This window comes from Heteronotia binoei, chromosome 4, assembly GCF_032191835.1.
Source record: "Heteronotia binoei isolate CCM8104 ecotype False Entrance Well chromosome 4, APGP_CSIRO_Hbin_v1, whole genome shotgun sequence".
NCBI classification, from domain to species: Eukaryota; Metazoa; Chordata; class Lepidosauria; order Squamata; family Gekkonidae; genus Heteronotia; species Heteronotia binoei.
Window position 1 is genome coordinate 163,017,915 of NC_083226.1, and position 26,139 is coordinate 163,044,053.

The 26,139-nt window shown below is 43.3% G+C and overlaps 1 protein-coding gene across 21 annotated transcripts in view; it reads left to right on the plus strand.

Annotated features, from left to right (window-relative positions):
• Positions 1–26,139, plus strand: part of TCF4 (transcription factor 4) — a 568,596-nt gene that overhangs the window by 520,213 nt on the left and 22,244 nt on the right. For all 21 annotated transcript variants that reach the window (XM_060236144.1, XM_060236145.1, XM_060236147.1 and 18 more), the window contains one exon: positions 1,281–1,484. In XM_060236144.1, coding sequence (XP_060092127.1) covers positions 1,281–1,484 — 204 coding nt within the window. The remainder of the gene's footprint in view (positions 1–1,280; positions 1,485–26,139) is intronic.

Genomic DNA, 26,139 nt, shown 5'->3' on the forward strand with positions numbered 1-26,139 from the left:
CCAAAGAAAGAGTTGTTGAACTAGTACCTAAAGGTGCTTTGAACTTGTTTTCTTGAACAGATGGTCCGCCAAACTATTCTGTATGGTAAAATGCTTTGGAAATTAAGGGGAGTTCAAAAGGACAAAAAAAGTCAGAAACACTAGATGTTTCTAAGCTCCTAGAAATGTGCAAGATTGTTTGAGTTAGATTCTCTGTCCTCCAGCAGCAAGCTCTTTGAAGTAAATATATGAATACCCAACCTGTTCCCTCTAACTGCAATAAAAATAATCTGAACCACTTTGGAAGCATTCTTGGGGAATAATAGTAGGATAGCTGACACCAGTTAGGTCGAGTAAGCATTTTTTTTTATCATAGTTTATTTTCATCACTGTACCCATTTTGATTCCTTTTTGATGTGAGGTAGGTCAGTGGAGCAGACATGACATTTCTTCACAACCCAATACCACTGCCCTTCCTCACTTCAAACAGTGGGGAAATACAGCAGGAACAAGAAGATTATTTGAGAATTTGTTTGTTCTGCGGACAAGACCGAATTACACCGTTTATCTCAAGGGGTGTGTGTTTTCTGTGTAATGCTATCTGTGTGACTCTTAAGGCTTGTTTATGAGACGTTAACCTGTTTTACTTGAGTGTGATGCTTTGAAAGCTGTTTGGGTACATGTTCTGCAGGGAACAAGGCAGTAAGCGGAATGGAATAGTGGTCTATGATACTCTTTCTCATTCTTTTCCTTTGGTTGAGTGGAAATAACAGGTCTCGGCAAAGCTTGCTGAAGTCCTCTGTTACACAACATGCTGTTGCTTTCCCTTGACTTTTAATGGGGTCTACTCGTGTGTAAAAGAGTTCTGGATTACAACAACATGTCTTTTAAATGTTCATGGCAATTAGGGATTTCTAACTGATACAAAATGCTTGAAAAATCGGAGGGCTGTACTGTAGTGGCTATATTCATGAGGAGTCAATGGACCTGTTTTGCCCATGAAAATGAAGTTGTCTTTTTATGAACAGAACTTCCTTTGGTTCCCTAGAGGGAATAATGTCATTGTTTTTGCAGAGGGAAAACAGAATAAGTTGAACTGTGTTCAAAATGTAAATACAAATTAGGACATAACCTCACCTGTGTTCCGGAGCACCACCACCAGCCTTCCCTCCTCACTTCAAGTTAGCAGTTCAAGGCACCAATAAAAGTGCAATGCTTAATCTCTCTGAATTTTGTCTCGGACGTTTGTGACTTTCACATTTGCTGATGCTTCTCTTGATTCGTTTTTCATAAACAAACAGCAAAGCCGGATTGAAGACCGCTTGGAAAGACTGGATGATGCTATTCATGTTCTCCGGAACCATGCAGTGGGGCCTTCAACTGCCATGCCCGGTAGTCATAGCGACATGCACGGATTAATAGGGCCCTCTCATAATGGAGCCATGGGAGGTCTTGGATCAGGATACGGGACAGGCCTTCTTTCAGCCAATAGGCATTCGCTAATGGTAAGCTATAAAGATAAAACACTTATCTTGAAAACAAAAAGTAACAGTAGTAAACTATTAAAATTTGCGAACTGTTTGGTTTTCCCCCCCAGCTTTTTAATTGGAGCACATTTAATCAAACTATTTTTTTTTTATTTATGGCAGAAGTAGGCTTATACTGTTCATAAAGTAGGTTGCTTTTTTAACATACTCCCTTCTACAGAAAAAAATGTAATTAGCTCTCTGGCATATACTGCTTTTATGTTGTATATATTTGTGACTGTAGAACCTACATTCTGGGAATGGTTCCTGTTTGTGCTCTTTACGCATAGCAGGCAAGAGGCAGCTGTACTCACAAATCAGCCTTCGCAAAGAGTCTGTTGTCACTGTGAACCTTTTGCCTGATAAATGGCTAGGGTTAAAGGGCCCCATTCTGTTTGCACGCTGCATTCGTTAGGGGACAGAACCCCTACATTCCATCTCCTTTCTGTCTTTGCTCAGCCTTCTGCCACAGAAACTAACTTCAGGGTGAAGGAATATTAATTCTTGGAAAGCACTTAAGAGATGAGATTTTAGGCTATGTCTACTGAAACATATGCTTAAATGCTGTACCGGAGTCAGGGCTGCCAGTTTCCCACCGGTGGCAGGGGGATTCTCTGCCCCAGCTCCTGTTACACACCTCCACTCCTGTGGCCAGTGGGAGAAAAATAATGGGGAAAGCAAACTGCCGCTGATGATGGTGTGACTTCGGCGGGGAGGGCGGGATATAAATAAAATGATGATGATGATGATATGACGTCACTTCCAGGAAGACCCGAAAAGGATGTCAGCCTTCTCTAGGAATTGCCAGAAACTCCCTGGTTTTAACATAGAGTTTTTGTTGATTCCTAGAGAGGTGTGACATCACTTCAGGACTCTTCCCATGACTTCTTCCCCAATACCACCAGTGGCTAATCTGACTTGGGATGAATGTTAGAACACTGTTACATTACAATTTTTCATGCTGCATTAAAGTTTCTATATTTGTGTGTTGAATATTGTTTATATCCAAGTAGCATGCCATTTGTTATGACTCAAAACAGAACAGGTGATCTTAAAACGAATTGTCTTAAAACAGAATAGCTAATTAATGTATGAAACTGCTTCCATTTTAGTCCTAACAGTTTTGGTGATGATTTTTTTCTTTGATAAGCAGAGCCTCCCATCTTTCAGAAGGGAAGATCCTCAGAAAACTCCTCCCCCCTCCCCCCCCATTAAGGAGCACTGCAGCTTTTTTACTCTTTTTGCTTCGGCAGCACATATACTAAAATTGGAACAATACCCTTAGAATATTTTCAGAAGAATACCAACAATTTGTCTAAGTATTCAAAGCTCTTCTTTTTGATTACCATGATCCACAAAAGATCTTTGTAGGGTACGTCAGCATTAGTATTCCTATACTGCAAATTGGAGTTATCAGGCTGAAAGATTTGTGGACTGTTCCCCTGGATTCAGAGCTGAACAGTGATTTGAACTGGGGACTTCCAGTTTAATATTTAAGATTCTAATCAATATTCTTTAGTAGCCTCCAATGTTCAGAATAAGCAGAGGAAGACAAAGGAATTGCTGGAATGTATTTGTCAAGAAGCATCCTCTTTGGGGATAAAACTGATGCTTTTTGCTGCAGATTCAGGTGCATGGGCCATGCAAAGGGAATAGCAGGGAGAATACTCTAATCTAGGAAGAAGAAGACGACTGCAGATTTATACCCCGCCCTTCTCTCTGAATCAGAGACTCAGAGTGGCTTATAATCTCCTATATCTTCTTCCCCCACAACAGACACCCTGTGAGGTGGGTGGGGCTGAGGGGGCTCTCACAGCAGCTGCCCTTTCAAGGACAACTCCTACAGTAGCTATGGCTAACCCAAGGCCATTCCAGCAGCTGTAAGTGGAGGAGTAGGAAATCAAACCCGGTTCTCCCAGATAAGAGTCCGCACACTTAACCACTACACCAAACTGGCTCTTTGGTGTATTTCAAGAGGTTGGATTTCAAGGTTCACACATCAGTGGAATCTGAATTTGCACCAAAAAGCATCAGTTTTATCCCCAAAGAGAATGTTTCTTGACAAATATCGTTGGAACTCTCTGTCTGGGGCAGTGATGCTTTGTATTCTGGTGCTTGGAAGGGGCACAGTGGAAGGGCCTCTAGCCCCATTTGTGGACCTCTAGATGGCACTTGTTTTGTTTTTTGCCACTGTGTGACACAGAGTGTTGGACTGGATGGGCCATTGGCCTGATCCAACATGGCTTCTCTTATGTTCTTATGTGACACAGAGTGTTGGACTGGAGGGGCCATTGGCCTGATCCAACAGGCTTCTCTTATGTTCTTATGTGACACAGAGTGTTGGACTGGAGGGGCCATTGGCCTGATCCAACATGGCTTCTCTTATGTTCTTATGTGACACAGAGTGTTGGACTGGATGGGCCATTGGCCTGATCCAACATGGCTTCTCTCATGTTCTTATGTGACACAGTGTTGGACTGGATGGGCCATTGGCCTGATCCAACAGGGCTTCTCTTATGTGACACAGAGTGTTGGACTGGATGGGCCATTGGCCTGATACAACAGGGCTTCTCTTATGTTCTTATGTGACACAGAGTGTTGGACTGAATGGGCCACTGGCCTGATCCAACATGGCTTCTCTTATGTTCTTATGTGACACAGAGTGTGGGATTGGAGGGGCCACTGGCCTGATCCAACAGGGCTTCTCTTATGTTCTTAGTGCTTTCCTCAGTAGTTAACAGCTGCAGAGGCAGCTTGCTAGGAACAAACAGTGCAGAGTTACTCTGGTCCAAGACCTCTGAAATCAGGCTATGTAAGTTTATATAAGATTGCACTTTAAAAGTGCCCCTCAAAGAAGAGTAACACCCTTCTATATCCACTGGAGTCAGTCGACTCAGAAGGGTGTAACAGCTTGGGATGAGACTTTCAGCCTGGTTTCCCCAACTCTTTCCCTGATATCCTTTCTCACCAGTGCATTTATACATCAGAGCTGCTTTCAGTCATGTTGCTTTCATTAAAGTTACTATTTTCTGTATTGTGTTTGTACTCAGTTTTATTTGAGACCATCAGGGGCTGAGTGTCTGGGAGCCCTTTTAAAGGTTTATAAGGAAAGCAGAACACAGGGCTCATTTTGTAGCAGGAGCTCCTTTGCATATTAGGCCACAACCTCCTAATGTAGCCAATCCTCTAAGAGCTCACAGAAGGCCCTGTACTAAGACCCCTGTAAGCTCTTGGAGGATTGGCTACATCAAGGGGGTGTGACCTTATATGCAAAGGAGCTTCTGCTACAAAATGAGCCCTGCATATAAGTGATCATCATCAACAAATGCCAGGGCTTTTTTTTTTTGCAACAGGAACTCCTTTGCATATTAGGCCACCCCCCCCCCCCGATGCAGCCAATCCTCCAAGAGCTTACAGGGCTCTTAGAACAGGGTCTACTGTAAACTCCAACAGGATTGGCTACATCAGAGATGTGTGGCCTAATATGCAAAGGAGCTCCTGCTACAAAAAAAGCCCCAATGATACAACACATTTTGTAGCCCTGCCTGGTGCCAAATGGATGTTCTACAAACAAGGTATTGTTCTTTCTGATATTCCCAAATTCCGTTTTGTTTCTCACCTGGTTGACTATTACAATATGCAATAATTAGTTCACAAAGATGGCCAATCTCAAGTATAAGGAACAATTTCAACCTTCATCTGAAATATGAGTTTACCATAGTTCCTGACGGTAAACAAACCTTGCAATCTGCATCTATCAAAACCATCCATAAATGCATATCTAGATAGAAGGGATTCCCTTGCAACTATTAATTTCCTATAAGATAAATTTTCTATGAATATTTGCCACTGCAAATGTTTGTACCAATCAAATTACAGAAGGAAAGCTGTCATTTAATAGGAAATCAAAGAGGTAATTGATATATATCTCGGTATCTGACTCCCAAGAATCAACCAGGTTTTGTTTGGCGGTAGAGACTTCAAAAAGAAAAGGAAACAATGGGAAATTACAGTTGTGTTCACCCCACAATAATACATTCATTTATTATAATTTGTGCAGTTGTACAAAATCCTCAAAACTGAAGTGCCCATAATTTGTAGTTGTAGTAAAAGAAAAGAAAAAGAAAAAACCTTTTCTTAATTTGAAGATGCAGATGTCAGATAATAACAAGATACAGATGTAATAATAATACAGATAATAATAAGGTCGTTCATTAAGACACAGAATACTGTACCAGCAAAACATTTTAGAGCATTCCCTGTTGCCTTACATAGGAGGAGCTCTTAACATGGGATAAATTATTTTGATATGTATCAGTCAGTGTAACCTGACATATGTGCTGAGAGAGTTCAAAACGAGCGTTGCCAGAACAGGAAGTCAGCCCAGAAGATCCTGCAGTAGGGACCAATTTAATCTATCACTCTGGCCAGAAATCCATGTCCAGAGAATACATACCAAAAGGGGGGAAGGAGATGCAACATGGGGCTGACCTGAACTTTAGAATAGGTCTTGAGTTGGATCCAGCAGAAAATTTCTGCTAATGAAAATTTCACCCCCACCACCCCACAAACATTCGGTGGGAGGGGGGGGGGGCTGTGGTTCCTGAGGGCCTCCTCTGCCATGGAGGCACTTTGAGCTACAGCAGGAGGTGATTAAGATGAGGACGTCTCACTCCATTGGTGGCTCTCCCTCCCCTCAGAAGAGATTTATCACAAGATCCAGGGCATAATCAGATAGATAGGAGACAGAAAAACACACTCTGTGAATAAACTCCTTTGCTGTTGACTCCTGTTTTGACTATTTTCAGGCCTCAGATTCAGTGGGAGCTCACAGAAGCGCAGCTCCTGAACCTTTCTGAGAGTTCCCCCTCCTCCTTCTGAGAGTTCCACCTCCTTGTCCATTGAATAGTAGGTGCAGCTGCATAACAATCCCTGGATGAGCTCCCACCACCTATTTTTCTACAAAATGACCCCTGACTATTTTGTTAATTCAACCTGATATTTGTAATACGGTAGACAGGCACTATCTTTCTGATGCTCTGAATGTGTCCAGAATGAGAATTAGCTTCTCGTTTTGTTCTTCCATAGTAAATAACAGCATACTTGCATTCAGCCCTGTAAAAATCCACATCTCTGAGGTAGCGTAAAAGGTCCTTTGGGGCGGTTGACGTTCTTCTCCGCTTCTAGCCCCATATTTAGTCTCAGAGAATTTGCATGTGTTCCGTTCCATTTGACATATGTGCTGAGAGAGTTCAAAACTAGCGTTGCCAAAACGGGAAGCCAGCCCAGAAGATCCTACAGTAGGGACCAATTTGATCTATCGCTCTGGCCAGAAATCCATGTCCAGAGAATACATACCAAAAGGGGGGGGGGGGATGCAACATGGGTTTGCTGAGTGGCTTCATTTAGCATAGTTAGGGATGAAGCTGGAAGACATTAGGGCTAACTCTTTCTGTAAGGAATTACCATGGGTGAACAACACAGCCATGGACTACATCTAGCGCTGCTTATTTCTGAATGAAATGTGTCTCCCTGTAAAAATACAAGGAAATGGGGCCAGCTGTCCTGGCAAACTACTCTTTGCCCAGGTTTAATGGGTGCCAATAAGTGTTGCTCCATGCCTCCTAATTCGTATCAAGATGAAAGGCAGTGAATTTATGGCAGTTATTTCCACTGCGTTTTGCTTGTTATTGCAAGAAGGGCTATTTAAAAGAAAAAACCCTTCCCTCCCCCCCCTTCCCAGAGATCACCTCTTAAAATGAAACTTAAAAGTAATTTTGTTTTGGACAGTGTATTAAGGTCTAGAAATGAGTCACTGGCATTTATAGATTTAAAAAAAAAACCCTTGAAATGCTAGCTTGAAAAATAGTCTACAACTGGACCCAGAAGGTAGAAAGATGCTTTTGCAGAATTCGGCTTCTCAGTTTCTCCAATAAAATGAGCACAAACCAGGCACTGTGCAAGTTTCTAAACAGCAGTTGCAGAAGGAAATCTAGCTTGCCCTCAGATGATGTAAGATATACCTCTGGGATACATAGAAATCTGAATATCTGGGTTTGCGCAAAGTGATTCCATGCACAAACATATAACATGTCATGTTTAAACAATACTGCTTTTAATGAAGAAATCTGGCTCTATTAAAAGCCAGATCTGTGACTTGCAACTATTCCTGTATATCTGCTCTCAATCAAAGGAGAGAAGGGTTTTTTCCCCCTTCCCTTTGGTAGCTTTCTGAGCTTTGCATATGTTAAACTGATGCAACATGGACCGAGGGCATTACTTCAGAGAAAGTTGTTCCATAAATATGTACTTCCCTCTTATATGCCAGATGTAGCTGAGGAATTACTTAGGAAGGGGGGCGGGAGGTTCTAGAAATATCAGTGTGCATACAGGACTTGATGGAAATATCTGACCCCTGAATTCGGCTTTCTTTAAAAAAAAAACCAGCCTTTTCTCTCCTTTCTAGAATTATGTTTACTTTGATTACCAAAGGTTGATTATGCAGTATAGAAAGCACAACTTTGTTGCTTTTGCCATTGATCTCAAGGCCCTGTTTGTTTATATGAAATCCATAAAATAATAGATGAACCTTTTTAGGCACAACCGCCAATGGCAGGCAGTTTTGGGAAACGTGGCCAAAGGAGAAAAAAAAAATGTCCTCCAACAGAAAAGGACTAATGAAGATTTCCCGAATGACACTGTTCTCTCGGCATAACTCACCGCCTGAAACTCCGAGAGACCATCATGTCCTCTATTTTCCTTTTTTTTTTTTTTTTTGCAAAACCGGTCTGAATTTTGAAATAAAAACACAAGAACAAAGGAAATAGTTTTTGAGTAGAGTCAGTCTTTAAGTTCGCCTTTGACCATTTGATACATTCCACACTGAAAAGGAAGTTGAAGGGGGAATTTTATTTTCGGGGGTGGGGGGTGGTGGAAATCAAGGAGGACACTGGTAATGTTTTCCACATTTGAATTTTAATACATGAAACAGGCTATAAAACTTTGGCCAGCTGCAGTAAATAAAGTAGCAGTGGGAGGTATGGTCCGGAAAGTTATACAGAATGGGCTGGTGGGAGCTAGTTTGCCCACTGTACACCTTTCTTTGTTAAAATTTGTACCCCCTCCCCCTTTTTTAATGAATGCTAAAAGCAATTTGAGATTTTGTCCAGAGTGTGTTTCCAGAAGACTTTCCTTATCAAATAACCAGCACAGACCTACTAGGAATGTCACTGCCATTTGCAAAAAACAATAACAGATTAACGGGATGAGAGTCCAGTGGCACCTTCAAGACTAACAGCGTTCGTGGCAAGGTGTGAGCTTTCGTGAGTCATTGCTCAGTTCGTCAGATATCTAAAAAAGCAAGCAATGACTCCCAAAAGCTCACACCCGGCGACAAATTTTGTTAGTTTTTAAGACAGGGCTTTTTTTTTTGTAGTAGGAACTCCTTTGCATATTAGGCCACACACCTCTGATATAGCCAATCCTCCTAGAGCTTACAATAGGCGCTGTACTAAGATCCCTGTAAGCTCTTGGAGGATTGGCTGCAATAGGGGTGTGTGGCCTAATATGCAAAGGAGTTCCAACTACAAAGAAAGCCCTGCTTTAAGGTACTACTGGACTTTTGCCAGACAGACTACTACTGCTGCTGCAGACAGACACAGCTACCCATTTAGATTAGCAGGGTGATGGCCTTGCTGCTTTTCTCTGTGCCTCTTTAACACTCTTCTCTCCCTTGAAACCCTTAGCCCGGGGGTGGAATTCTAGCAGGAGCTCCTTTGCATATTAGGCCACACACCCCTGATGTAGCCAATCTTCCAAGAGCTTACAAAAAAGAGCCTTGTAAGCTCTTGGAGGATTGGCTACATCAGGGGTGTGTGGCCTAATATGCAAAGGAGCTCCTGCTAGAATTCCCTGCTTTGGCTTAACTCAGGGATCCCCGACGTGGTGCCTGTGTGAGTACTTTGGTGCCAATCAACACCTTTTCTGGTGCCTACCAAGTGCTTTTAGAAAGTAACAGGGGTCAGGTGGGGTTTTCCCCAGCATCAGGTTGACAATCAGAGATCTGATAGACTTCACCTTTAAAAAAAAAAAAATGCTGCTCTGGTGGGCAAAGGTGAGGTATAGCAGCAGTTCCACCAGGTTGCAGTAGAATTCCAGTGGTGCCCACATGTTCAGCTAACCGGACAAACCTGTTAAGCTATAACCCAGCTGAAATCGAGGTTACGGATTTGTATTTTGTCTCTTCTGTGCCATTTCTTTCCTTCCGTTCTCCTTCCTCTGTTTTCCTGCACTTTTAATTGAAATTACTTTGGAGCAGGGCTCTTTAGTTTGTTTTTGTTTGTTGCTTACAAAGTCCTGTGAAGTGCCATTTGCACGGTGCATAATAATATTATTAATAGTAATAAATGCTGCAGTGCTCTGCTTGGCACCTCTTGAAAATCCTTGGGCCTTAGCAGTAGACTCTCTCACTCCTGGGATTTCAAAGAGCTTATTAGATGATGGCTTATTCTTATTTTACCAAACCTTTAATTCATATTTACCTCCCTTGCCACTCCAAGAACCACATGAGTAATTGCCAGCCAGAGGCATTCATATTCATATATTAGTCCTTGATATGCTGAGAGGTTTCGCCAAGAGAAAACAGCACATTGGGTCCTAGAAACACAGGTCTCTTTTAACTTATCTCTGCTGCTTTACAGCCATAGTGTTTTCAAGAATGTGTGTCCTCTCTTCCCCTCTACGCTAAATACCTATTTGTTTATTTACTTCATTTGTAGTCCACTTCTTGCTGAGACTCAAGGTGGAGTGTGTGTGTAGGGCTTTTTTCGAGCAGGAACGCAGTTTCAACTGGCTTGGCATCAGGGGTGTGGGTTAATATGCAAATGAGTTCCTGTTGAGTTTTTTCTGCAAAACTTGTATGAAACAATGGTGGTGTCAGGGGATGTGGCCTAATATGCAAATGAGTTCCTGCTGGGCTTTTCTACAGAAAAAGCCCTGTGTGTGTGTGAGAGAGAGAGAGAGAAGTGCTATCAGGTCTCAGCCAACGTATGGCTTCACCGTAGGGTTTTCAGGACAAGTGACTGAGAAGAGATGGTTTGCTATGCCTCCTTCTGTAGTCCTCCTTGGTGGTTCAAGAAAGGACCCTGCTAAGCTTGTGAGATCTGACAGGGTTGGTCAATACTGTGCTGTTCTACATGACTCAAAGCAGTTTAAAAAGTCATTTCACATGAACAATGCAGTAGGACTAGAATTATGGAACTGAAAGACCATGCAAAAGCAATGAAAACCTATCTTAGGTATGACACACCATAGGGTTGTTTTGTTTTGTTTTGTCTGGCATACCCCCCCCCCCCCCGGTGATGGTTCCTGGCCCCTCCTTTTGGTGCTGTTTGTTTAAGTGTTTTTATTTGCTTATTTTATAATTTCAACTGTTGGGGTTTTTTTTTTCACTTATTAAGCTAACTTTTTTAATGTTCACTACCTTGTGAACGCTAATCAAGTGAGAAGGCAGCATAAAAATATCTTAAATAAATAACAGAAAGTAAGTTACAAAGGTAGGAGACAATGCAGTAAAATAGATTGCAATCCTATTGCTTACAAAAAGGACCACCTGAGCTGTTTCATTATACTGCAGTTCTTAAACCCTTTATAAAAATGCCCCCTTGAACGTTTCAGTTTTTGTATTCTCTGTGAAATGAAAAATGGGGAAGGGGGTCTTTCTGGTCCTCCACAGGCAGATGGTTTCAGAAAGTGAAGCCACCATAACGAATGTATGTAAGCAGGCAATTGTTGACATTACCCATTTTGAGGGTGACACCTTGAAGAGGTTTTGTTCAGGTGAGTGGAGAGGTGGTCCTACAGGTATGTGGGTGCAAGGCCATTTAGGATTTTGTAGGTGACTGCTCAGAATTTTGGATTGCACCGTGAATGCTTTAGGCTGATCCTGCGTGGAGCAGGGGGTTGGACTAGATGGTCTGTATGGCCCCTTCCAACTCTGTGATTCTGTGAATGATTATCTCTAATGTCTGTAGAATGGATGTGGAATGCACGTTCCACTTAGCATCTGAAAATGAAGAAGAGTTGGTTGCTTTTCTCTAGCCTAAGGAATTTCGAAGCAGCTTCCCTTCCCCATCCCACAACAGGCACCTTGTGAGGCAGATGGGGCTGAGAGAGTTTTGAGAGAACTATGACTGGCCCAAGGTCACCCAGCGGGCTTCCCATGGAGCCATGGGAAATCAAACCTGGTTCTCCAGATAAGAGTCCACTGCTCTTAACCTCCACGATGTGAGTTGAGGTGGTCTTCAAGAAGAGATTCACAAAGGGTGTATCATAGTAATCTAGCATGAAGCCACATGCCCAGGTCAGTGGACTCTAGGTAGAGGGCCATCATCTTCGAGGCTGAATGAAGTTGAACAGCGCATTCTTTGCTTCTGCATTAACTTTCTTTTCTAGCAACAATGCTGGATTTAATATTATCCCTAGGCTCTTTATTGAAGAGAATAGCGGGGAGTTGAGAAACTGTCCTGGTAGAAAAATATGAACATGATTGCCTTATTGGATCAGATACAACCTGATTAATTTCCAGCAGTGGCCAAATAGATTACTTTCCTTAAGGTGGGGCTAAAATGTGATATATACATTGTCTGGTATTCTGAGATATTCAGACACTGAGTAGGAAGGATTCCTGAGCTGTCCAAACTGGCCCGCGATTAAATTTTTGTGCTTTGTTGTTTTCTAAAGCTGTTTGTGGTAGTTCTTTAACCAGCATTAAGATCACCAGCAACCAGTTATGTCTTCATTAGTTAAAACTTTTTTTCCGGGAAAAGCATGCCAAGGTTACAGATCTCTTTTTTGGAGGGGAGAGGGTCCCCTGTCGTCAAGCAGCAGGATTTCAGGAGGGCATGTTGGGCTGCGACCGAAAGGCGGAAGCAAGGAAGTCCCACTCAGATTCAAGAGAGGGATTGGATAAACATATGGCACAGAGGTCCATCAGTGGTTATTAGCTTTGTCCTTTGTGGGAAACTTAAAGATATGGACAGCTTCAAACATATGGAGCAGAGGTCCAACAGTGTATTGTTGGAACTCTCTGTCTGGGGCAAGTGATGCTCTGTATTCTTGGTGCTTGGGGGGGGGGGGGCACAGTGGGAGGGCTTCTAGTGTCCTGGCCCCACTAGTGGACCTCCTGATGGCACCTGGTTTTTTGGCCACTGTGTGACACAGAGTGTTGGACTAGATGAGCCATTGGCCTGATTCAACATGGCTTCTCTTATGTTCTTACTCTTCTCATAGAAATGCATTCTGTTGGCGTGGATTTATTGCAGAATCCAAACCATGGTGCCGCACCGGTCTTTGGTGGGCCCTACCATTATGCAGGTGTTGAAAGATATTTGAGCGGTTATATCAAGTGGCATTTAAAAAATATATATTTCTCCCATACAATCATAAAAGAGAGATACCTCTTTCATATTCACGTTGTTATAAGCCACACAAGCAAAGCTAGATAATGTTTTTGGGATGCTGTTGAAACCTCCAGCAGTTTCCCTGCTTGCTTCACGTGACCAGAAGAGTACATGATTGTTTATGTTTTGGGATTAAAAAAAAAAATCCAGGCTAAATCAATTTATGGAATTTTCAGCCCTTGCAAAATGTAAGTAGCAGTACCGTAGCATTTGAATCAAAACCAAAAGAGCAATACAATTTCAAATTATTTTAAAGGCTTGGGTAGGAGCCAGTGACTCCCTTCTACTAATTGGGGAATGTTCCTTCCTTCAATAGGGAATTACACCTTTCACTGATTAAAGACTCCCAATTTAGCAGAATAGTTGTCATTGGATCCATCTGATGTTTTATTTAAATAGAAAAGCAAAACTTTAGTGTTATCAGAAGTTTTGGAAGGGTTTTTCCCGCAAAGGACAAAGCATCATAGTGCGATGAATGTTTAAAGAGAAGTCGCAGGATATCATTTTATATGATTTTGAGGCCTACTTACATTAGTTAGCATTACTAACTCAGTGTAATTGCATCGTATACTTAAATCGAGTGTTGATGTTAAGCACAAAGAAACTTCTGTCCAGCCATTATATAAAATGACACTTTCGGTGGAGGGTGGGGGGAGAGTTATCTTAATACAGTGACTTCATTCACTTTAAACTAGCTAATTAGGTGCATTGTTAAAATAGCAGTATTCGGTTTCTTGAGTTTTAATTTAGTATTAGCCTGTGTTTGCTGCTCTTGTACATATGGATGCCTCTATTGTGCAGCTGGGTGTGTGAAAGTTATTGGAGAATAGAAGTCTCTGGGTAACATTCCTCCAGCGCTGCCCTAGTTTCTATTTCCCCCGTAGCCTGGATGAGAAACAGCTGGCTTTTGTTTTAAAAGCTGTTTTGTAAAACGTCTGAATCCTGAGGTGTAGAGTTGAGGTCACCATTAAACAGGTGCTTGGGAACAAGTGGGAAAGAACTGAGGACGGATGGACTGAGCCGCGAAAGTCCCCTGAAAGACAGTTTTCTCTTACTTTGGAGTGAAGTGTCAAACCTCCCCAACGTCACTGTTTATTTTACTCTGTGGGTTTTACGGACGGGCCATTACTTTCAACTAAATGCTAGTATTCCTAATCCCGTAGCTCTTGGATTGCGAACATCTCCGAATTCAGCCAGTAAGTAAAATGAATAATCATCTCCGTTGGAAGGAAATCATTGTTGACTTTATTTTGTTGGCACCGGCGGTTCGCCACTCCCCATGGTAGCTTGCTTCACTTTTAAAGGCATTGCAGTTGTTCCACAATACGGTTGTGTTGTGTTTTTAAAGACCGAGTGCCAGATTAGCCAATTAAGGCAGTTGCGGAGAAGAGGAGTGTTAACAGTAGGCAGGAGCCAACGTTGACTTGTGAAGCAGCGCCCGGCACGGTAAAGACATCTCTTCGAGTGAATTAAAGCCGGCATCAAACTTGTACACATCAGCTGTCGCATAGGCACAAAGGAAATGCATCTTTTCCTTTCAGACCCCCGGATTATTAACATCTGTTTTGACCAGTAGGGAATGGAGTTTAGCGTTGTTATTTTTGCATCTCCAGAAGAAAATGCGTTTGGGAAGTTGGCTCTTCCCAGCGAGTTGATGCGTAATGCCAAATCAAACATCCTTTTGCTTGGAGACCACGGGCTTAAGTTGAGCAGTGTTGTGATTCCTTGTATATACTGGATTATCTAAGGCTCCCCCCTCACCATCACCATCAAAAATATATATATATATGGAACAGAAAGAGGATAGAGAAATGTGTGGAGCTCTGCCACGCCACTTTCCTCTTACGCTATACTCAACAAACATGAAAAAACTTTTTTTTTTAACTGTAACTGGTTTCTGCCTCTGCTTAAGACGTGGCATGCTTCCCCCCCCCCCCCCCCGCTGCCCCCTAAGCCAAACTTCTGCTTTGCCACTTTGGGATATGCTTAAATGGATTTCTCATGTGACTCCCGCTCGCAGAATGCTTTTTCATAAGCTGTTTGGAAAGCTGCTTATTACTCGGTGCGCTTCTCTGTATTAAAAGGAAAAACTGTTAAAACTTTTGCTGTTTTTTCTTGATTTAATGCCACTCGCATTCACTTCCACCCCATCCCCACCCCCCATTATTATGAAATCCTTTCTTTGCTTTTGATCTTATTTATAGCTAAGCCACTGGTCATATGGAAACTATTATTGTATAGCATGGAGATGAAAGACTTTCGGTGCAGTTAAATAAGAGCGAATGATTCGGACCAATAGCAGGCACACACAGTGTGAGAACCTGACTTTGTTGAAGCATCCTTTGCTGTTCTCTTTGTGACATAGCACTGGGGGGGTTTACAAGGGCTTTTCAGAATTCTGCTTTCTGTCCGGCTTATACATCTTGACAAACTTGGACTTCTGTTAACGTGCATCACCTTATATCCTGCTTGCCATCATATTTTTTTTCTGTCCCCCTCCCCACCTTTACACTTCTGTTTGGATTTTTTTTTTTTTAAAGCCATTCTTTTAAAAGCATTTTTAAATAGGTTACACACAGAGATCCACCATTGCTTTAGCAAGCTGAGCTGAATTCCTCCACAATGTGAGTACTGGTGAGCGACCGCTTTTACAATAGGATTTGATTTGTCTGACAAGCCAAACACACTTCCTGAATCCATAGAAAGTCTAAAATGTAGATACACAGACCTCTTTCATAGGCTAGATAGATAGTAGTAGAAAAAGAGGTGCCAGAGCTCATTAGCACAACTCATTTGCATAACTCATTTGCATATGACACACACACCCTGACATCACCGGAAAGTATACTAAATTACATTATCTTGAAATGCTTCCTGAATTATAATGGTCATAAAAAAACCTTACTTCCATCATACTTTTTAAATTACTTTCTCCTATGTGGACAAAGGAGACCCAATAGATTTTGTTTACCTTGACTTCCAGAAAGCTTTTGATAAAGTTCCTCATCAAAGGCTCCTTAGAAAGCTCGAGAGTCATGGAGTAAAAGGACAGGTCCTCTTGTGGATCAAAAACTGGCTGAGTAATAGGAAGCAGAGAGTGAGTATAAATGGGCAGTCTTCGCAGTGGAGGACGGTAAGCAGTGGGGTGCTGCAGGGCTCGGTACTGAGTCCCATGCTCTTTAACTTGTTCATAAATGATTTGGAGTTGGGAGTGAGCAATGAAGTGGCCAAGTTTGCAGATGACACTAAATTGTTCAGGGTGGTGAGAACCAGAGAGGATTGTGAGGCACTCCAAAGGGATCTGTTGAGGCTGGGTGAGTGGGCATCAACGTGGCAGATGAGGTTCAATGTGGCCAAGTGCAAAGTAATGCACATTGGGGCCAAGAATCCCAGCTACAAATACAAGTTGATGGGGTGTGAACTGGCAGAGACTGACCAAGAGAGAGATCTTGGGGTCGTGCTAGATAACTCACTGAAAATTTCAAGACAGTGTGCGATGGCAATAAAAAAGGCCAGCGCCATGCTGGGAATTATTAAGAAGGGAATTGATAACAAATCAGCCAGTATCATAACGCCCCTGTATAAATCGATGGTACGGTCTCATTTGGAGTACTGTGTGCAGTTCTGGTCGCCACACCTCAAAAAGGATATTATAGCATTGGAGAAAGTGCAGAAAAGAGCAACTAGAATGATTAAAGGGTTGGAACACTTTCCCTATGAAGAAAGGTTGAAACGCTTGGGGCTCTTTAGCTTGGAGAAACGTCGCCTGCGGGGTGACATGATAGAGGTTTACAAGATGGAGAAAGTAGAGAAAGAAGTACTTTTCTCCCTTTCTCATAATACAAAAACTTGTGGGCATTCGATGAAATTGCTGAGCAGTCAGGTTAAAACGGATAAAAGGAAGTACTTCCTTTTATCCATTCTAACCCGACTGCTCAGTTCCTGCTGCCTTTAACTGGAGACATAGGTATTGAATTTGGGACCTTCTTCATGCAAAGCATATGCTCTCCCATGGAAAAATTGCCGTCCATGAGGTATATCTGCCAGCATACGTAATATGGAAACGTAGCAGATTCTTCCTTAAGGAGCAGAACTAACAATCTTCAGCTTCAAATATATTCATCTGTGCTTATGTTAAATGCAGTTAACCTGCACTGAGTAGCCACACTGGGCCAGCAGAATATCACCAAGTCGGGGTACAAAATGGAAAACGAAGAAGTTGTTTCTGAATGCAAGCATGATGTTACCAGTTTATTCTAGTCTGCAAATGTTTTCATTAAAAATGGAATATGGGATAGTATTTACATAAATTAGGTTAAAATGGGGCTATGTGCTCGTTTCCTGGGACAAATATAAATTGGAAATGCAAGAAGCATCCATAATATTCTGTTCTGATTATTCTGTTTTTAAACTGTTGTGCACTGCCCTGAGCCCTTTGGGGAAGGGCGGTCTATAAATTTAATAAATAATAATAATAATAATAATAATAATAATAATATCATGGACTAAAGGGAAGTACTCGAAGATGCCCTTTAAGAGCCATTAGACAAGGATCTTGTGTATTTTGCCTTTCAGCACCTCTTTTATGTCCTGTGTGAGTATGCCGCAGTAACCACTGCACTGATGTGCCAACCCTCTACATCATACAGAGGAACTGGTTGGCCACTCTGTGAGACAGGATGCTTGACTAGATAGATCAGTGGTCTGTTTCTGCAGGGCTCTTATATTCTTAGGCTAATGCAGCCAGTTGGGTATAGCGGTTAAGTGCACGGACTCTTATCTGGGAGAACTGAGTTTGATTCCCCACTGCTCCACTTGCACCTGCTGGAATGGCCTTAGATCAGCCATAGCTCCCGGAGTTGTCCTTGAAAGGGCAGCTGCTGTGAGAGCCCTCTCAGCCCCACCCACCTCACAGGATGTCTGTTGTGGGAGGAGAAGATATAAGAGATTGTAAGCCGTTCTGAGTCTCTGATTCAGAGAGAAGGGCAGGGTATAAATCTGCAGTCATTGTTGTAGGATCTGTGTTTCTGCTTCACCAAGCACCAGTATGTGCTGTAGAACAGAGATCCCCAAACCCCAGGCCATGGACTGATACCAGTCTGTGTCCTGTTAGCAACCAGGCTGTTAGTTGTATAATTATTTCATTATATATTACAATCTAGTAATAATAATAATAATAAGATGATGTTAGATTTGTATCCCACCCTCTACTCCGAACAGAGCTGCTCACAATCTCCTTTACCTTCCTCCCCCACAACAGACACCCTTTGAGGGTGGGGCTGAGAGAGCTCTCACAGAAGCTGCCCTTTCGAGGACAGCTCTGCGAGAGCTATGGCTGACCCAAGGCCATTCCAGCAAGCAGCAAGTGGGAAATCAAACCCAGTTCTCCCAGTTCTCCCAGTCTGCACACTTAGCCACCACACCAAACTTAATAGAAATAAAGTACACTGTTGTATCATCCTGAAACCACTCCCCCCCTCCCCTGGTCCGTGGAAAAATTGTCTTCCACAAAACTGGTCCCTGGTGCCAAAAAGGTTGGGAACCGCTGCTGTAGAGGATGGGAGCGGTATGCTTTTTCTACCCCCCCCCCCCCCGCCCCAGAACCCCAGTGGCCCACTAAATGTGTAATTTCCAAACAACCACCCAAAGGAATTAGACAGCAGACCTTTTCTTTTGTGAGAAAACCAAAGCAGGGAAGATAATACCATTCCCTCTCCTTTCCTTTGCTCAAGGACTGGTTTCAATTCGCTGTGAAGTAGTTGTACCTCCAAAGCAAGAATTTTTTTTTTTTGAAGTCGCATCCCTTTGGTATGAAAAGAGTTAACTGTAATCCAGCAGCAGGATACACTCCTCATAACTTCATAAGAAATCTTCCTCCATTGTTTTTAATTTTTTTTTTTTTTGAGCTTTTATCTGCTGCCCACAATTCACAAACTTCAGAGTGGCCCATCTGTGTGCAATAAAAGTAACATTTGGATGAGTGTTCCTTACCACTTTTAAAGATGCACTTTTAGGGCTAAATGGTGTGTTTTCTTCCACTTTAGAGCAAATAAGTTTTGCTTTCCTTTGATATGACAGATACTGGCAGGGTAATTGAAACTGGAATCTAGCACTCTGAGCCTGTCAGGTGTAATTGATATTTCACAGGGAGATTACAATTCAAAGACAGCAAAACAGTTTTCTGTGTCGATGGGTGTCTAATTACAGTGAGAATATATCAACTTTTCTTTGCATGTTTACTGGGGGAGGGGGAGGAATGATCTCATCTATCAAATATGTATACTTAAACTTAATGCGAATGAGGTTTTTGTGTCTGCTTGTACAGATGTAGCTACATGCAAGGTCGTGAGTACTCTGTGCAGGGGGAAAAAAAATTGCTTTCAGGAAAGTAAACCTGACTTCTGCTTATTGTTTGCTTAAATCCCAATGATTTGATTAATTTGGTATGACTTGGTTGCACAGAAGTTCTGCAGCGTTTCAACCGAGCCAATTTTCACCATTTTGTTTTGTATGCCTTGCTTGCTCTGAATACAAAATCGGAGGATGTGAACGTTTCTTCACAGAGGGCAGAGACAGTGGAAGAGGTTCGAGGAAGCTATAGACCAGGAGTGGCCACATGTGGCTCTTTTACACATTGTGTGGCTCTCAAAGCCCCTACTGGCCAACTTGGAGAAGGCATTTATTTCTCTCTTTAAATCACTTAGAATCATATAGTTGGAAGGGACCTCTGGGGTCATCTAGTCCAACCCCCTTCTCCAAGCCAAGTGAGCTGGCAGCTTGAAAAGTTCATTTAAAGTTAAAGTTGTTTTCTTTCCACCTCTCTCCTCCCTCCTTCCCTCCCCATATCTATTTGCCTGCCTGCCTGTCTTATGGCTCTCAAGCATCTAACATTCATGTCTTGCGGCTCTCAAACATCTGGTATTTATTCTATGCGGCTCTTACATTTAGCAAGTTTGTCCACCCCTACTATAGATGAAGAGCCCCGTGGCGCGGAGTGGTAAAGCTGCAGTACTGCAGTCGGAGCCCTCTGCTCACGACCTGAGTTCAATCCCAGCAGAGGCTGGTTCAGGTAGCCGGCTTCAGGTTGACTCAGCCTTCCAGCCTTCCGAGGTTGGTAAAATGAGAACCCAGCTTGCTGGGGGGAAAGTGTAGATGTAAACGTTGCGAAAGCAACATCGCCCCAGAGTCGAAAACGACTGGTGCTTGCACAGGGGACTGCCTTTTTTTTTTTGCTATAGATGAACAGGTTCTCAAGCCCCACCTTGGAGACAGTCCCTTTGAGAGCACCAAAGTATTGATCAAAGTTGTCAGATGCAGCCCTTCTCATCCCATTCCTGCACTCACTTTCTCTCCCTCAACTTCCTCATTGGCTGTTCTCAGAGCAAAAAATAGAATCCTTTTGATCCCAAGAGGTGTGAAATCAGGAAGACAAAACCGAATGTGAGGTACAGAGGCTGCACCCACACCCAGCCACGCATGCTCAAAGGTTAGAGGCATAGACTTCTGTTTAGGATGTGGTAACCTGGATGGCCCAGGCTAGCCCAATCTCATCAGATCTCAGAAACTCAGCCCTTGTTAGTAGTTTGATGGGAGACCACTAAGGAAGTCCTGGGTTGCTATGCAGAGGCAGACAATGACAACCCACCTCTGGATGGCTCTTGCCCTGAAAACCCTGCGAGGTCACCATAAGTTGGTTGTGACTTGGCAACACTTTCCACCTAGGCAGAGTTCAAGGGAGGGGGGGAAGCCACAGGAGGGTGCACCAGCTACGCTTTTTTGTAGCAGGAACTCCTTTGCATATTAGGCCACACACCCCTGATGTAGCCAATCCTCCAAGAGGTTACAGGGCTCTTACTACAGCTCTTCCCTTGGACCTCTTCCCTGAGAGCCAGTTTGGTGTGTGTAGTTAAGTGTGCAGATTTGTATCTGGGAGAACCAGGCTTGATTCTCCACTCCTCCACTTGCAGCTGCTGGAATGGCCTTGGGTCAGCCATAGCTCTCATAGGAGTTGTCCTTGAAAGGGCAGCTGCTGCCCCACCTACCTCACAGGGTGTATGTGGTGGGGGGGAGGGAGGTAAAGGAGATTGTGACCGCTCTGAGACTGTGAGGTTCAGAGTATAGGGCAGGATATAAATCCAGTATCTTCTTCTTCTTCTTTTGGAATGTTAAGGAGGGGTGGTGGGCACCAACACAAAATGACTACAGTAGAAGAGGCCATGGCCAGTCACCAAATGGCTACCACGAGGGCAGGTTCAGCTCTTTCTTTGGAGGAAGAGATGCCGATGGGTTGCTGTTTCTAAAGACAGAGGCCCTTAGCTAAGCCTAGAGACATAAGGCAGTCTGTGTTTATGTCTGTGCTGGGGGCTCATGACTGTGACACACTAGTCTGAGATGAGGTCACTGCTTTTGCTAGTCAGTCAGCTGGAAGGGTGACGTTCTCTGTTGTTGTTGTTTCCCCCCACCCCCGTTCCATCCAAAGCCCTTTAATTTTTATTCACAAGATTCAAAAAGCAAGTGGGCACCAGGAAACACAGGTTCCAGTTTGGTGAGAGTCAGTTTAGTGTAGTGGTTAAGTGTGCGGACTCTTACCTGGGAGAACCAGGTTTGATACCCCACTCCTCCACTTGCAGCTGCTGGAATGTCCTTGGGTCAGCCATAGCTCTCGCAGGAGTTGTCCTTGAAAGGGCAGCTTCTGGGAGAGCTCTCTCAGCCCCACCCACTTCACAGGGTGTCTGTTGTGGGGGAAGGAGATAAAGGAGATTGTAAGCCACTCTGCTAAGAGTCCCGTGGCGCAGAGTGGTAAAGCTGCAGTACTGCAGTCACAACCTGAGTCCCAGCAGAAGCTGGTTCAGGTAGCCGGCTCCAGGTTGACTCAGCCTTCTGAGGTTGGTAAAATTACCCAGCTTGCTGGGGGAAAAGTGTAGATGACTGGGGAAGGCAATGGCAAACCATCCTGTAAAAAGTCTGTCGTGAAACGCTGTGAAAACAACGTCACCCCAGAGTCAAAAATGACTGGTGCTTGCACAGGGGACTACCTTTACCTTTGAGCCACTCTGAGTCTCTGATTTAGAGAGAAGGGCAAGGTATAAATCTACAGTCGTTGTCTTCTTCTTCCCTGGCACCCACAGGCATAATACTGGGGATCATTGATACAAACTGTTCTAGAGTATAGCCAACAGATAAGTAGAAAGAGATTTATTTCATTTTATTTTCCAAAATTTTATTCCACCCTCCCCAAACAGGAAATGATGCAGCTTTGTTTAAAGAGTCGTTTCAAGGGGTAAACAGTGGGCAGTGATGGTGGAACTATTCAGCAACCATTTTTAATTTTAAAATTGCACATATCAAAAAGTTACATGTCACCAGTACAGATCAGAGTCAATTCCCCCCCCCCTTTCATAGTATCATAGAGTTGGAAGGGTCATCTCCAGGGTCATCTAGTCCAACCCCCTGCACAATTCAGGAAACTCACAGATACCTCCCCCTAAATTCACAGGATCTTCACTGCCATCCAGCCTCTGTTTAAAAACCTCCAAGGAAGGAGAGCCTACCACCTCCTGAGGAAGCCTATTCCAGTGAGGAACCACACTAACGGTCAGGAAGTTCTTCCTAATGTTGAGCTGGAAACTCCTTTGATTTAATTTCAACCCATTGGTTCTGGTCCTACCTTCTGGGACCACAGAAAACAATTCGACACCATCCTTTATATGACAGCCCTTCAAGGACTTGGTGATCATATCACCTTTCAGCCGCCTTCTCTCCATGCTAAACATCCCCTGCTCCTTCAACCTTTCTTCATAGGGCTTGATCGTCTCCAGTAGTTAACGATAGGATTTGGTCTTTGGTAGTTAACGGTATTGGTTCGTCTGAATGCAGTCTATCTGGTAGGCAGACAAAGCACCAGTGATGTGACACGGGGGGAGCAGCTTTAGGTAATGCCTGTTTTTGAGACACATCTGATAAGGAAATAGCATTCATAAGGAGTGGATGATTCCAAACAAAATATAATGTTCATTAGATATCTCTACAGAAAACACACAGCCCAATAGTTATTTTCAAAACTGCCTCTTGGAAACAAAGACAAGCGAAAAACAAGTAAATGCTCTTTGTTGTTGCTGTTCTCATTGTCCGTTGAGAGTCTCAAGATACATACAATAGGTTGTATTGTCATTATATAGATCCGCCAATTCAAACCAACTGTTTTCAAACTGATAGTATTCTAGGGCCAGTGGCATGTACCGACTGGTCCATGTAAACAAAATATAGAGCAAGGGAGAAACTTGCCAAAGTCCATGTCATGTATTTTTCTAACCTTTGTAGAAGGGACTGTGAAGCTGAGGCAGGTACGGCAATACAATTAACTTGTTCAACACCCTGTCTTTACCGTTAGGGCCATGGACGATAAGTGTACATTCATCTTTCAAAAATACCCAGGTAAAACCTAAAGACTATTTCAGTGTATTTCGCCCTCATTCCCTTCTTGGGCCCATGCCACTACCAGCCAGGTCTAAATGCCAGTCACTTTCTGTGCCAGTGATTGTTTGGTATGGGCCAAACCCCTGTGGGGCGTTGGCACCCTCCTAATTGTAGCACCCAAAGTATTGGTGGAATTTTGCAATCCATATGGTCACCAGCAGCACCTACGTCATGTCTTTTGATCTAAAGGAGTTAGCCATGTTAGACTATTGCTGCAAAATAGTAAAGAGTCCAGTAGCACATTTAAGACTAACAGATTTTGTTGTAGCATGAGCTTTCGAGAAACACAGCTCTCCTCGTCATATGCATCTGACGAAGAGAGCTGTGTTTCCCGAAAGCTTATGCTGCAACAAAATTTCTTAGTCTTAAAGGTGCTACTCGACTCTTTAACTATGCCTTTTGATGTCAACATAGTTGCATTTCAGTAAGCGCAAGTTGTGGAATGGGGAATAGACATAAGATGGTGAAATGGCTACTAGGTTTTCAGAAGCATTAGGTAAATTTATGAATGAAGGTGAGTTTTGTTAACTCAGTAGAACCAGAAAGCATAAATGTGTGTACCAACATTGACAATAGAAAGCAGAAGATGGCTGTTGCCACTTGTGCTGTGTGTGTGAGCTTCCTGGAGAAACAGAATACTGGACTAGGTGAATCCCTGCTTTGGTCTCAGGTGGGTAGCCATGTTGGTTTGCAATAGAAGAGCTAAAGTTGAGTCCAGTAGCACCTTGAATACCAACAAGATTTCCAAGATGTGAGTTTGCAAGAGTCAAAGCTCTTTGTCAGATACCAGTTAGAACACAGATGTCAAACATGTGGCCCGGGGGCCAAATCAGGCCCCTGAGCAATTGGTTGCCATTTGCTTAATTCTCTCTCTCTCTCTCTCTTGCTTTGTTCTGCATCACAGCTTGCTTTGCCAGGCTTGCTCAATCACACAGGAGCTCAATCACACAGCAGCCTATTTTCTTAATTGGCTGAGGCTCCTCCCTTGATGAGGAAGGAGGAGAGGAATAGTTTGCTTTACCAGGCTCTCTTAATCATACAGCAGAGCTACTGAGCCAAGCCTCTCTTCCTTCTATTGGTTGAGGCTCCTCCCCCTCCTGGTTCCTTGGGGAAGGAAGGAAAGAGCCAGAGCTTCCTTTGCCCATTTCCCAGGATCCCACATGAGAGATAGAAAGAAAGCACTTTTAAGACCAATGAGTGCTCATGTTTTAAGGTTTTTTTAAAGAAAAATCTTTAATTGTGTTTGCGTCCTTTCTAAAGTTTATATCTCTGCTACCTGGCATTACATTTTATGACACACCTGGCCTGGCCCAGCAAGGTCTCAGTTATGTCAGATCTGGCCCTCAAATGAGTTCGACACCCGAGTTAGAATACGAAACATGGAGCTACACGGACCAGGCTGAGGGGTTCCAGAACCAGATTTTTTTTTACACCAGCTACACTTACTGTACTTTTGTCTCCATCACTGGAATCCCACCAAGAATAAATTGGCTTTCAACTGCCTGGAAGCTTTCAAGGCAAACTTCCCAGACTGCCCCTCAGATGGCATCAAACTGGAGCAGGGGTTCCCCACTCCTCCACTTGCAGTTGCTGGAATGGCCTTGGGGCAGCCATAGCTCTCGCAAAGCTGTCCCTGAAAGGGCAGCATCTGAGAGAGCTCCCTCAGCCCCACCCACCTCACAGGGTGTCTGTTGTGGAGGAGGAAGGTAAAGGAGATTGTGAGCAACTCTGAGACTCTGATTCAGAGTGAAGGGCAGAGTATAAATCCAATATCATCATCTTCTTCCTCCTCCTCTTCCTCTTGGGTTTATCATCTGCCTTTGACCACACCATCTTATTCAAACATTTGCAGGTAGAAGTAGGGATCCATGGAAGTTTTTTTGGATTGCTTAAAATTGTCCTTACAGATCAGACTCAGAGAGTTGTTGCTGGAGACGAGTTGTCATTAGTGTGGGAGCTGTCTTCTGCGGCTCCACAGCACTCAGTCTTATTCCATGCTATTTAGTCTCTGTGTAAAGCCCCTAGGAGAAATGATTCGTGGTTTCGAAGTGAATTGATATTAGTATGCTGACAAAACCGAGCTTTATGGGTTTTTTATCCAAATACCGTGATGATGATGATGATGATGATGATGATGATGATGATGATGATGATGATGCAGAAGTTAAATGGCTACAGGTTAACAAACTAGAAATGGAATCCTGATGGAGGTGGTGCTTGTTGGGAAGACTGGGATCTTGATGGTCATTGCACTTCTCACATTCGATGGCCCTATTCTACCCTGCCTTCCCAGCACGTGGAAGAGGCTTTTCTTTCTTTCTTGGTTTAACCACTGCCGCCACCTGACCTTTGTAAGGAATTGCCTTCTGGGAGAGTCAGGACTCCCAGCTTTCCTTCCAAGTTCTGAAGCCTTGCCTCTGTGTTTCCTGCTGCCCACCACCTGGTCACCCCAGGGACGGGCCTTGTGCACACTTGGAAGAATAGCCACTTGTCAATTGACTGCTTTATCCCTGGTGCTCCTTTTAAAATAGTGTGTCCAAGATGGTGGAGGTCTGTGTGGTGGAGAGAACCACTGCCAACATCAAAAGTTATAAAGTATTTAGTATTTAGTATAGAGAGAATGTTCACAAGCATACAGGTAAGATAAGTTTTTCCTGAAGTCTCCAGAATTTCCTTCCTGAAGTGTCTCTAGTATTTAA